At 48.3% G+C, this 13,233-nt stretch overlaps 1 protein-coding gene across 3 annotated transcripts in view; it reads left to right on the forward strand.

The window, feature by feature from the left end:
* Positions 1 to 13,233, forward strand: part of RAB11FIP3 (RAB11 family interacting protein 3) — a 91,763-nt gene that overhangs the window by 69,909 nt on the left and 8,621 nt on the right. For all 3 annotated transcript variants that reach the window (XM_067306428.1, XM_067306429.1, XM_013961684.2), the window contains 4 exons: positions 3,843 to 3,878; positions 7,804 to 7,897; positions 9,921 to 10,024; positions 12,017 to 12,157. In XM_067306428.1, coding sequence (XP_067162529.1) covers positions 3,843 to 3,878; positions 7,804 to 7,897; positions 9,921 to 10,024; positions 12,017 to 12,157 — 375 coding nt within the window. The remainder of the gene's footprint in view (positions 1 to 3,842; positions 3,879 to 7,803; positions 7,898 to 9,920; positions 10,025 to 12,016; positions 12,158 to 13,233) is intronic.

Below are 13,233 nucleotides of genomic sequence, written 5' to 3' on the forward strand. Positions count from 1 at the left end.
ATATAGGGACAGCATGAAATGAGGACTCTCCTGCTAAGGGAAGAAAGCTGGAAGACAAATAGGAACTTGCCCTTAAGACTTGTTTGTGGAAAAAGTACTTCTCTGCCTGCCTCTTTCTCAGACAAATGTTTGCCTTTGTTATGAGTCTCTAAGGGAGGCCTTGAAGATTAGTGCGGTAGCTCAGGTTATACAGATAATGAGGAGAATGCTGGACTTCCCTGAATGCACCAACAGCCCCACTCTATCCCAGGCTTTCTTCACTAAATTTATGTCCAAAGCTGAATTAACACCCTCTGGGCCTCCTGGTGAAGGATGGGATTTCCAGAGGAGGCTTCCAGATCCCACGGTGTCTCTGTGGGAATGCCATAGGTTTTGACTTGTTGGAGGAGCAGTTTCTTCTTTACCTTGTTCCAGGGAGGTCTGTGTCATCATTTGGTGCGAACCAGGCTGTTTGCACATTGTTTCGCATTTAACATGTGCCCTTTGGGCTTATGGCAACTCGATGCGATTCCTCCATCTGTGTTCAGGATTTCCTATGTGTAGATTTGCTATTGTTCCTGCAAAGCACTTCAGCTTACCTAACTCTCTAAATTGCTAAGAGGAAACTGGGCTTGTTGTAAGTGTAACTAGTGTTTTGAAGTCACATAAGTACCTCTTAAAATACAGAAGCCTCTGGGACCTATCTCAAAACAGCGTTAGTGTGTATTGTTGACTGTATGGTCATGATGTATTGCTGACTCTGCCTGTCTTGCTGCCATGACCTGGATTTCAGCCTCTTGCTCCACAGTTCTGCTTGATCTGAAGACTAAATGAACAAAAAGAAGATACTTTCAGGAGATGCCTCTCTTGAGTAATACTTGCTTTGGTCTCAGCTTGTTGTTTCAGCTGCAGTTTTCTCATGTAAATTTGGTATCTGACAGAAGCAGGGTGCAAAGCCTGGCCTGAGCACACTGATGTTGTTGGGAGTTTTGCTTGTGGAAGTCCTCTGGACTGGGGAAGAACTGTTGTGGCCATGGACAAAAAATGCAGCAGACATGGCTGAAAAATGTCCATGTCATGGGAATGCTCCCTCCGAAGAGGAAATGGAGGCTGTCTGAAAGACTGATAGACATTGAAACACAAAACTGTTTGCTAGGAAGGAGTGTCTGTCTTGGTGTGAGCACCTGGCCCAGCAAGAGAGAAGAGAACTACAAATTTCCAGGAACTCCTCTCAGACATGAAGAGGTGTAATGGGGATTGCAGGAGTCAAGTCAAGCTCCGGGCTCACCAGAATGAGGGTCGTCCAGTGCACAAGCTGCGTCCTGGTGAGAGCAGCAAGGAGAAGGGCCGCTGGCCCCAGCGGGAGGTGGGGCAGCCGTGTCTGAGGAAGACAGCAAGTGAGGCTAGTGACAGCTCGCTGCTCTTCATATTGCACAGAGTGAGTGGGAACAGTGGTGGAAAGAGCAGAAAGGAGCTGATGAAAAATGGAAGCCTCAAGAATGTAAAGAAGTAGGACTGCCAAAACCAGTTGTTTTGGACTGAGTGCCTAGTTCTCCAGGATAACTCATAAGTTTGTGCAAAACGAGGGAAGAGCTGCAAACCAGGAGCAGAGGGATAAATGACACCCATAATTGATCTGATGGAAGTTGGATTTTCTGCGTTTTCTGCAGTGAAAGCAGATGAGAGGTACCCTATACAGAAGCAGCACTTGGGACATGTCAGGATCGATTGTTTGCTCCCGACATCACTAGCAATGTGAAGTCCACAATGCAGGGGACAGAACTCCTAGACTGCAGGCAAGAGAACAGCAGAAATGGGACCAAAATCTGGACAAAACAGCCTTGCATTGCACCTGGGAAGCTGCCAAGCTCTGGGAGCGAATCCTGAAGACAACCAGTCCACAGCATACTTGCAGCTGTGGTGGAGCCTGAGTTGCCACCATGTAACGTCCTCACTCTTAAAAGCTTTGGATATATTATCAGTATTTTATGCACAGAAAAAAGTGAGAAGACAAGGGAGGAGCAGTGGCCCAAGCTCTGGTAAGCGTGCCTCTTCCCAGTGCTAGAAGCCCTCCAAGGGAGTTGATGCTGCATTGCAAACTCCCAAAGTCTGTCTGAAGCCTGGCTCTGGTCTGGCATCAGGTAACAGCTGCCCTGAGCCCACCGTGCAGGAGAACGGGAAAGGATTCGGCAGGGAATGTGGGAGGAAGCAGTTCTGTAAAAGTGTATGTGGTTATGGCGCACTTGAACCAGGAGTTACATGTCGCACCCTCTCGTGAGACGTATCTGAAGGTGCCGGCACCAGTTTCTGAAAGTTGCTTGCAGAGAAAAACAACTTCTCTTCTTCCTCTTGGATGCTAGAGCCATACGTGACGACTTACAATTGCTGGCAAAGACGGGGCCTGACCTCCTGCCCGCAGGCCTGGGAAGGAGTTTGCTGAGCGTCCTTGAAGCCTGGCCAACAGGGATTCCTGCCCTCCTTAGAAATCTCAGTTTTGAGGATGTACTTTTGACACCAGGACTAGCAACCCTGACAACGATCTCTGGCCAGGCATTGTTTCCCAGGAGCTGTTCTTTAAAGAAACTTGTCCTGAGCTATTTTTAAGTTCTCCTTCTAAGAACTAATTGTAACTGTTGCATTTCTCTAGTCAGAAACAAACTCTCAGGCGGTTGCTGCATGGGTGTGTGATTGCGGGTTTTTTTCTTTTCTTTTTTTCTTTTACTGAGCTAAGAATCTGGCAATGTGAATATTGCTTCTTGTCTTGGGCTTGTTTTTTTGTTTGCTGTCGTAATTTGGTGATGGCATTGTAGCAATGATGGCTCCAGGTGGCATCTGCTTGATGATAGTGTGAGTGTCTGGGTAGAAGTTGAGGCGTGAGCCTGGCGTGTGTCAGTCATGGCTTGCTTTGGAAGGAGCATCTCGCAAGCAGCCGTTTCCGAAAAAGGCCCGTTTCGCAGCGGAGGGAACCTGCAGCCGCTGCTGTCCCTCCCCGCTGGTAGCGGAGTCATAGGGGCAGAATAATGCCGACCTTCGCTGTTCGCACCATGTGTCATATTAAGTGCTAGCTAAACCATAACCTTTGTGGTACGGTAATAGCTGGCTAGGTCATACACAGAGTCATGATCTCGGTCAGTTATCTATGCAAAAAGGAGCTTACACCTATCTCCAGTAACGACAAGGGTGACCTTGCTCCAAATCCAGAAAGCGGCACGGATCAACAGCCCCTAAAAATCTTTGAATTACAAGTAACCAGCCGTTCTCTGGTGATCCAGAGCCAAATATGGTTCAGTGAGAATAATCTGGGACAAGTGCAAAGCAGAGAGCACGCAAACTGATGGAAACCCTGATTGAGATGGGGAGCGAGAAGTAAATCATTCCCTACAGCACCTGCAAAGGGACCTTCCTCAAAGGGCAGCAGCGGAGGGAGGGCTCGGGGTATTTTGGAGCTGGGCTCCCTGCGCAGAGCTGTCGGGTGCAATTCAGGCTGCAGTCACCGTGGAACTGGGCTGAGGCCCGCCAAACTCACGTCTATTATTAGCACTCTCCTTGGGGATCAGCTTTCGGGACTGGAATCAGCCAGTCGCGAGAGGAAACCATTGCTGGAGTCGGTGAGGTTTCTGCAGCGTTATATTATTTGGTTCATTATCAAAACATTTTTAAATATGTGAACAGATTCAGCACCTGCTTTTTAATGTGGATTGCTTCAGCTGTGCTGGCCCTGCATGGTGTGTGTGTATGTGTGTGCACGCACACTGTGCTGTGATAGCAAAGGATGTGCCCCATAGTGTTCTCAGTTTCCTGTTTCCCTTGCTCTTCGCTGTTGGTTCTCCTAACTCTTTCCTGTTTTTTGGTTCACTTCACAGTCCAAATAAAAGACTCTCAAGCAAGAAGGTAGCAAGGTAAGCTCATATTTGTGTTATTGTTTTGCTGAGAAATGTGCCCGTACGAGCTGCCAGGCCTGCAAAAGGCTATGGGAATAGCTTCACAGTGTTTTACTTCTGGACCTGTTGCATACTCCTGGGGAAAAGCAGGGCTTAATTCAGATGTATTTCATAATAGACTTCTTTTAGATGGAGATTTCTCATTTGCGCTTGTTGCTGGAGGCTGACTTCAACCTGATTTCTTTTGGGACAAATCGAGGGGTGCCTTTCCTCCTGCATTCTGTATGTGCCCTAATAGGGGGCATGTGGAGTGGGGAGGGTGTCTCTCAACGAGCACGTCCCTCTCGGACACCCTTGCTGGGCCATCTCCTCTCCAGTGTTGCGGTGGTAAAGCTTTGGAGCCTCTAAAGGGCTGGGCCGGTCAGTGCTGCCACTCGGAGGGATTTCTCTAGCACCCCAAAACCACCAGCCCTCTGAGCCAGCTGCCTGGGCTGTGGTTTGCTTTGCTGTGCTCTGCAGGGTGCTCCCCAGCACCTGGCAGTGTTTTGGCATCAGGCAGGGGCTTTTAAGAGTTCCTGGGGGGAACCTGGCTCTGAGTCTCTCGGGTAGAGGGTCCACCATGTCTTGATGAAACCTGGTGTCCATTTTTCCTTTCCTGCCCTTGCAATCCCTCCTCGTTCTCTTGGCATCGTGCTTTAAGATTACGTTGAGGCTTATGGTAGCTGCCCAGCCTGCCTCTTCTGTCCTGCTCACGATCGCTATTGCCTTCTGAGTTCTCCAGCTTTCTCTCTGCTTGTTTCCAAGCTGAGGAGGAATGTTTCAGAGAAATAGGCAGCTCTTTCGAATAGTGCTTGGTGTAGCCTTGCTCCCTCTGGAAGTGCATGCGCTCACTCACTTCAGCAGCTCAGTCAATCTCTGGAGCAAGGTCCAGGAAAGCTTCGCTCCCCAACGCTGACCCCAGCACTCAGTTTGGTCCCTGTAAGTCATGCACAAGGCCAGCTGAGCTGCACTGAATTGAGCAGCTTCTTTAAACCTCTCCCCAACTATTCTCTCACCTTTCCCTTTTTAATTTTTCCTGTGGTCAGCAAGTCTCCCTTGGCACAATTTCCCATCCTGGAAAGGAAGTGGGTCTTGTATTGAATTTCCTAGTTCCAGTCCTCTCACTTTCAAGATCTTTGTTAAAAACACTAGCAGGAAAGAAGGTTGAATGGAGCAGCCTGTCTCCAGGCTTCCTGTTTTAGGACTAGCCTTGTCCCTTGCCTTCATATTGCTTGAGCTTTGTTGCCCCCTTGCTAAGGCACTTGGTGGAGCAGAAGTAGTCCACAAATGAAGACAACTGAGGAGTTTTCACTTAGAATCAAGCTGGCCTCTTATTCTAGTTTTTTGTGTTTAAAAGTCCATTTCCTCCCTCCTGTAAATGAAGGAACCAGGAGGGCTGATACTCTAAAGCTCACAAGGAGCAAGTTCCTGTGCGCAGGAGCTCCTGCAGTGCATAGCTCTGCCGAGGTCCATCTGCCCGTTCTGGGAGATGCTGCTGGTTTTTCCTCGCTTGCTCAGCGGGAAGCGTAGTGATGTCCAGGGACAGATGGCTCATTCCAACTGGATGCAGCCGCTTCTCTGGCACAGCAAATTTGGGGAGGATTTAAGTTAAACTGCTGGGAATAAAGATGCCCTCTCTGTGGGAGATTGGACTTTCTTGCCCCTCGCTGTTTGCAGGCTGCTGCCCTTTCCTTGGCTGAGACTTCTCAAACCGCCTGCAGCAGCAGGGCAGGTGAATGAGGAAAGCCCTGAGAAGCTAGGTCTTGTGTCTCCACCTAGCACTCGGGGCACTTACAGGTCAGTTGTCCGTATTTAAGGATCAGATTAAGAATTAGGATGCTACTTTCGTAGAGGAGGTTGACTTCAGGGATTCCACTTGTCTCTGCCTCTCTAACTCCCTGAATTAGAGTAGCCAGGGAATTTACATACAGCTTCCATTCCCACCTGCTGGCTTTGCATACAGCCTCCTTCCTCCCCTTCTGGCTGCGGAGCCGCTGCCTTTAACGAATGCAAATTCAGGTAACCCGACAGCTTGCGAGGGCTATGAGTAAATACTTCTGCTGTACGAGCTGGTTCTGTGCTGACAAATGTCTCTGTCAGAAATCCCGCTGGGCTAAAGCTTCATGGTCAAGCTGCAGTAAAGGGGGTATGTATTTGGTTTTCACTGGGTCTTGTGGGCACAGGCAAATGCCAGTTAATTCGGGAGCAGTCTAGTTCAGTTTGACTTACAAAGGTAGCAAGGTTTTGCTACAGAGTAGAGCCAGATCTTTAAGATCAGCCCAAAGAATGCTCTTTGCAGATACTGTAATTAGGGAATAATACCAAATGTTTGCTCTTAAGAAATTGATTTTACTGTGGTAAGGGCTCTTTCCTAACTTTTGTTATCAGTGTTCTGCTTTTACCAAAAAAACCCCTCAACTGCTTAGGCCCTATTGTTCTTGGTATGACTTAAAATGACAACTGTTCCCAAGCCTTTAGACTCTAAATATATACTCAAGGTAAGGATGCAAAATAAACCTGGTACCCCAGCTGTGATCTTTGGTCAATGCCAATTATGCTTCATGAATATCTGCATCAGCATATTGCATGGGAGGAATTTTAGAGCCAATACTACATATGCATAGGATAAATTAGGGTGAAACTCTGTAGTTCTCTAGATCACCTCCTGCTCAATGCAGTGCTAGCTTCAAAGGTGGATCAAGTTGCTCAAAGTTAAATCAGGCTGTTTGTTTTATAGTGAAGGATCAGAGTGCCCATGCGATAGGGATGCCAGAACAGGGCAGGATCCATCTGGAATATCTTCCTTCCCTGTTCACCAAATTGGTGAACATAGTTGGCCTAGGACAGTCCCATCTTCATCACCAAACTTGAGTGGATTGAACCAGTTGCTGGCAGTCCTCAAGTATCTGTTTCTCTTTGCAAGGAAAAAAATGCCAGTGTTCCCCAGCAGACTCTTCATCCAAGCGCTTGGGAACACAGATTATGGTGTATGCCACGTTACTGGAGTCACTGGCTAGTATTAGAAACTGGATTTTACTGGGAACATCCATGGTTTTCTCCAGGCAGCATCTGTCTAAAGTTCACAGTGAAATATAATAACCCCTCACTGTAGCAATGGTTATTTCATTTGCCACGTGAAGATGGAGCTTATCTTCAGTGATAATATGACAATTAAGAGCTAATGAACCGCTCCACAGAGCGTTCTGAGCAGTGTCCTTTAGATCAAAACAAAGCCACGTGGACAGGGATGTTGCAAGCCCTTGCTAATGATTAGCTTGTTCTCAGCTTTTGCGGCTGGTGGTGGGAGGCAGGCTGGGGTGTTTCACAACAAGTTCAGGGTTTTTTCATTCCCCTCCTCCCCTTGCACCCCCTGCCCCCAGCTCTTTTTTAGCGTTATCAGTGACTAGAGCAGAGTACTCTGTCCTTTGCTGGGTAACACAGCCTTAGTAAGTTCACAAAGAAAGGAAGAGGAGAGAGTGAGCTCTTATCTTTTCTTATTCCAAAGAGCAAGAACAAGTGATCACAGCATGAAGTCTCAACAGTATTTGTCCGCTTCTGTGCTTTGCTTACTGGGCAAGTTCATTTGGCTAGTAAGCAACCACCGATTCAGTCCTGTAGTCCAGGAGCGCCGAGGTGGTGGCTTTGTTTGCCCGTTGGAGCCTGGCTTGGTGAAAAGGACCGCTGCTTTGTGAGGGGACAAACCCCTGGCTTCCTTTGCTTGAGAATTCTGTAGCCCAAGAAGGAGCAGTGCTATCAAATCCCATTGGAAAAGGAGGCAGCAGCTGAGGAGGCGAGAGGGGATCATACTCTGCAATAGCAATTGTCGTCTTAAATCTCAGTGTTCTGCAATGCTCTCCCTAATGTTTGTGTTGCTGTGGGTTGGGGTGGTTTGTCTCTGTTATAGACAGTTGCATCAGACAGGCACGCTGTCCGTGAGCGTGATGGAGGAGTCCTACCGGGATACTCTGGATTGTACGGAAGAGGACATCACGGACAAGGTAAGAGTGATGGTATCCGTGCTCTTCTGGAGCAGGTAATACCTTGAGATCCCCAGGCAAAAGTTGTGTTTAAGCTTCTCTTACTGCACGCTGACAGGGTAGATCAGTGCTGGTGAGATGTGTGAAGCACTCTGAATTGAAGGGATGGAAAATGAGAGCCCTCTGGGTCAAATTGTGGGTCAAACTGGGTTGGGTTGGGGAGTTTAACTGATGTCTTTTCACTGGGAGTGGAGGTTTGCTGTTTAGCTGGCAAATGACCCTGTGTTGTGGCTTGATATTATTCCCTCCCAGCTTCTGAGTGGTGCCTGTGTCGGGTGGCCTGTCTTATGGCAGGGAGTGGAGAGGGAAGAGTCTCAATCACTGCCAAAGTCACTGAGGTGCCACCAACGTGTGCCTGCTCTGGAGGAAGCTGTGGCTGTTTCCAGAGCGACACTAACAGAATAGTATTTTCACTTCTGCTTCGCATCTCACAATAAACTGTTGTCAAACTCCTGCTTTTTTGAGATGAGCAAGGTAATCTGATTTGAAACAAGGTCTTCCTTTCCATTCCTTTCCGTTTTCGTCTCTTGCTGCTGCTCCTCCTGCCATGAGGCTGTAAAGCCGACTGTGTGCTGTTTCTGTTCAGTTTTACCTGGGAGTTATGAGCAAAGGATTATAGGGCAAGATGGGAGCTGGGCAGGAGGACAAGAAAGCTTTTGTTCAATCACCACTAGCTAAAAATAGCTAAGGGAAAGTCAGAAAGTTAAAGATGAGGTGAATTGTGACTTGTATAAACATTTGCTGCAGTCGTGAATCTCTTTCGAAATGGCTTTTTAATTCTAGAATCATGAATAGAGAACTGCATGGAGCAGTGGTGCCAGAGAGAATACACATGCGTTTCACTGCACGCTGGTATAACTACAATGCATAGAAAACCTTTTAAAAAAAAGAAAAAAAAATCAACACTTTTCCAAGCCTGGATGTTCTATCTCTAAACCTAACGTTCCTGAACAGCCTCCAGGCATCTGTCTCTGGAAACTGTGCATACAGTAGTTCTAGTAAAGACCTTACATCTCTTTTTTGTTTGTTTTTTGTTTGTTTGTTTTTGATACGCTTGAAGGTAATTTACCCTTCTCACTAAAGTGATGGGAATCCTGTGGTTTGGGTTTTGCAGACCTGCTTCTAGTTATCTCTTATCTTGCAGTTGTTCCTGTCTCAGTACAAATTGGATTTTGGGACTATGTACTCTTTTCTCCTAGGATTTCCCCCCAACACGCACACGCTTCATGCTTGGGCGTGAAATACAGTGGCCCTCCCAGCCCCTTTGCTCTTCCACAGTGTGCGATATTGAGGGAAAGTGACTCAAAATGCAAGTACAACTGAAATAAAACATCTATGGGTACAGGCAGAGAATACTCATCTCTGATCCTTTCCCACAAACTAGCATCACTTCCTAGTACAGGATTTTATTTACATATGTTTTTGAATCCAGGATCTTTGTGTTACACCCTTTCTAAAGTACTGGGATAGTTATCCCAGCTCATGGAAATCTTGACAGTTGCACTTGATGAACTCAGCGGAGCTCTGATGATCTAGCTGGGATCTTTCCCTCCAGACTTTCTCGCAGTACCTTGCCATGAAGTTTCTGAACAAAGGAAAGAGTGAAGCATTTGGCTCTCTATTGGCACTTGGGAGACACCAAAAATTCAAGAACTAGAGCGTAAAGGGATTTTCCTTAAATCAAGGAGTGACTATCTGATTCCAGTAGCAGTTGCCCATTTTTTTTAAGTAGCTTGCCCAGGATTGAGGTTGGCTCCAGCAGATGTTCCTGTAGCAAGGGAAGGCTTGCATGGCGCGGAGCGGGACACAGATAATGCCACGAGCTGTGTGAGATTGGCCAGGTCGGAGGTAGCCAGTTGTGAAGGAACCGCAAAGCAAGCGGACGTACCTGCGTGGGGCACCGGAGGCGGGGGAGTTGCTCTGGCACTTGGTACCGCTTTGCCGACTGGTTTAACACCTGAACCTTCCCTCTCCTGTCGCACAGGTTGTCTTCTTGGAGAAGAGGGTGACTGAGCTGGAGAAGGACACAGCTGCCAACGGCGAACAGCACAGCCGCCTGAAGCAGGAAAACCTGCAGCTCGTGCACAGGTACGGGAGCCTGGCTCGTGCCTCGCGAGCCGAGCGGGTCCTCGCTGGGCCATCCAAAATGCAGCTTAGTGTCATCTGCCATGTCTTGCCTCCCCCCGCACCTTCCCCGCGCCGCCCTTGGGGTGGCCACCTGCGTGCCGAAGGGGTCTGTTCTCAGAAGCCGCCCGAGTGCGTGGGGAAAGGAGGCAGCAGGAAAGGAGAGTCGGGCAGAAAACAGCGTTAAAGCTTCACAGATTTGCTGTCGCTGATGCAATCCCTCCCTGGCAGAGGGTGGCTGCGGTGAAATCCAGCAGGCATTCAGGCTGTCCTCTCTGCGAGAGGGCCTCTCGTGTGGGATCGCGGCATCCTGCGCATGCCTTTCTGGGTCACTGGCAAATTCCCAGGAGCTCAGGAAATTGCCTGCAGCTCTGCAGGTACAAATTCCCTGCCTCCTGGTAAAAATGCCAGCTTGCACGCCACTCCTTTGAAATCTTCTGTTCAGTTGCATGCAGCCATTGTAGTGCTTTTTCATGCTTTTTAACTCTTTTTCTTTCTTTTTTTTTTTTTAAAAGCTTTTTAATCTGTGCCCCCAAATCCTTCCCCTCTCCCAGCTCACTGGTGCTCTAGGGGTTGGCTCAGAGGAGCACAGAGGGTTTCACAATTCTTGGGAAGCCAAGCGTCCCTGTTTGGGAAGGGAAACACACTCTTCCTCTTCTGGCCCTCATTTTATTCAGCAGATGTGGATGGGAGATGCAGCAGGGCCTGCACTATGCATCTCTGCTCTGCCCTCCCCACAGCTGACCTCGATCCTCTTGCTTTCAGAACCTGGCTGGGGTGTAGCCCTTCGGGTCCCATTTTAAGATCACTGTCCTTATTAATCTGACAGGATTCTGTTTTTCCAGCCATGTATTTGCACTCTGCAGATAAAGCCAGCAGGAGTTTATCTAGAGTTTATCTATAGAGTTTATCTATAACTGTAAGGCTGTTAAGTAATAATTGTGCCATGGAACTGTGTGATTCAGACAAAGGTTTCTCTAAGCCCTGATAAACTTTGCAGCAAGGAGAATGTTTTCACTTTAGTAGCTTGGCCCAGAAGTGTCAGCTGGCTTTTAATCAAATAAAGCCCTTAGTTTACTTGTTGCTCGTTAAAGAATGAGTCCATCTGGCAAAAGGCTTCCCTGCCTGCCTGTACAAAGTGATTGCATAAGTTACAGCACATCGGTCTCCTAGCAGACTTCAGCGCTCTGGCTGCTGCTGGGGTTCCCTTGCTGGGTAGATGGGTGCTTTTACAGCCAACCGCCGTGAACGGGGCAGCCAGCTTGGGCTGCCTCTGCCTGCTTCCGAGGGCTGGTAGATGTGCTGCCAAATACATATTCCCTGCCTGAGCACACAGGACCGCTGCCCGAATTGTGTGGCAGAGTCTCAGGACTGCGCTGAGATTGCTGTTGATGCTGGCACACAGAAGTTGGACTTGCAGATCCCATATTTTTGGTTAGGGACATTAAAGTATGAAAAACAGGAGGATTAAGGGACCAGATTCAGATTAAGTAGTTCATTCTGGATGGTGCTGTGACTGCAACCCACTGGGGTGTGTGCTACGAGATGATCGCTGTGCTTCCCCTTGCCCTCACCCTTGTTGGCCTCCCCTTTAAAATGGGTTTTGATGCGGTCTGAACACACGAATAGGAGGAGACAGTACCAGCATCTCCCAGCTAGCTTATTTTATTTAAGTGTCATGTTGGTCAGCAGTAGTGTCCCTGGGGACTTCACAGTCTGCGTTGCTTTCCCACTGCCTCTACTGGAGCAAAGTGAAGCCCTGGTAGGCCTGCTGCTTAAAACTCTTCTGGATTTACTTTCCTTTGAAAACTCAGTCTGTGTATTTTGCAGTCTGCTTCTCCTAGTGCTGTTGTGGGGTGGGAGAAAGGCTGGGAAGAGAGTCTGATCCCTCCTTGGAATGGCACCATGCCATGGGGGCAGCTCTCAGGGATGGTGAATCCTCTCTCTTCTTTGCAGAGCAAATGCTCTCGAGGAGCAGCTGAAGGAGCAGGAGCTACGAGCTGACCAAACACTCCTGGAAGAGATCAAGAAGCAGAGGGAGCTGCTGAGCAAAATGGAGAGAGAAAAGAGCATTGAGATTGAGAACCTGCAGGCCAGGTAGGGTTGGGGCAGGGCTGGGTAGCTGCAGGTTTCCTGAGCTACATGGGCACGCTGATACTTTGAAACTGTGGCCTCTGGGGAGACAAAATGCAATAGAAAGTGAATTTAACTTGGTTAAAAACTGTAGTTAGAGTCACAGTGAACCCTGAGTTTTGGCTGCTTTTCCTTCCTTACCTTTGTAACAAAATAGGAAATCAGGCGCCTCCATGAACCTAGTCTTGGGCTCTTTATTTGGATCTCACTGATCTAATTTAAATATAGCTAGTTTCTCCATACGTGGGCCTCCCCTGCAGTGCTTGCATGAAGAGGGTGTTTGTTTGGGAGCTTGTTCATGTGAATGACCCGCAGAAGTCTGCTTGATGTTCGGGTGTCAGTCATCTTCACGTAAATAGACAAATGTCTCATCCTGCTCCCAAAACTGTGATGGTAATTGACCTGAGTTGAGCAGAAGCAGGTCTAGAGGTAACGGATTTCCCCCCTTTGAATGAGGGAAGCATCACTGTAGGAACGTAGTGTGGTTGAAGTTTGGTTTCTTTGGAGGAGCAGGATGGGGTACTGGAGCAGAACTAGACCCCAGCTCCTACTGCCCACCCCAGGAAGGCAGAGCTGTCACAGGCAGTGTCCTGGCCAGGATGCTCCATGTAGCCTGTTGGCTTCCTAAGAATAGTGTGGCATGGGAGATGTTAAATTTGTCTGAGAGATTTTGGGGATTTTTTTTTTTGCTGTTTTTCCAGAATCTATTCTGCTATTGCTCAGCCCTTGTTGTAAATGAAAGATGAAGGCAGCAGTTTTTATCAGGCTTTTGTAATAGGGCAACTGCCACGACAGATAAATGCTGCTCTACCTGGAGAACGCAAAGCTGGAGCCTTCTCTGAACCCCTGGCTGCTCTGACTCTGCCTGGGCGATGCGTTTGCTCTTTGGTGCCTAGTGCCGAGGTTTGAGGGAGGTGATGAAGCTTTTGGCCGAAAGAATAGTGTTAGATCTGTTTGAGGAGGGTGTGCGTTGGGCAGAGGACTCACCTGTGGCTGTGTGGATCCCCCCACTTTCTCCGTGGGAGTGGAAATAGTGAAAG

The sequence above is a fragment of the Apteryx mantelli genome, chromosome 16 (genome assembly GCF_036417845.1).
Source record: "Apteryx mantelli isolate bAptMan1 chromosome 16, bAptMan1.hap1, whole genome shotgun sequence".
Classification (NCBI taxonomy): domain Eukaryota; kingdom Metazoa; phylum Chordata; class Aves; order Apterygiformes; family Apterygidae; genus Apteryx; species Apteryx mantelli.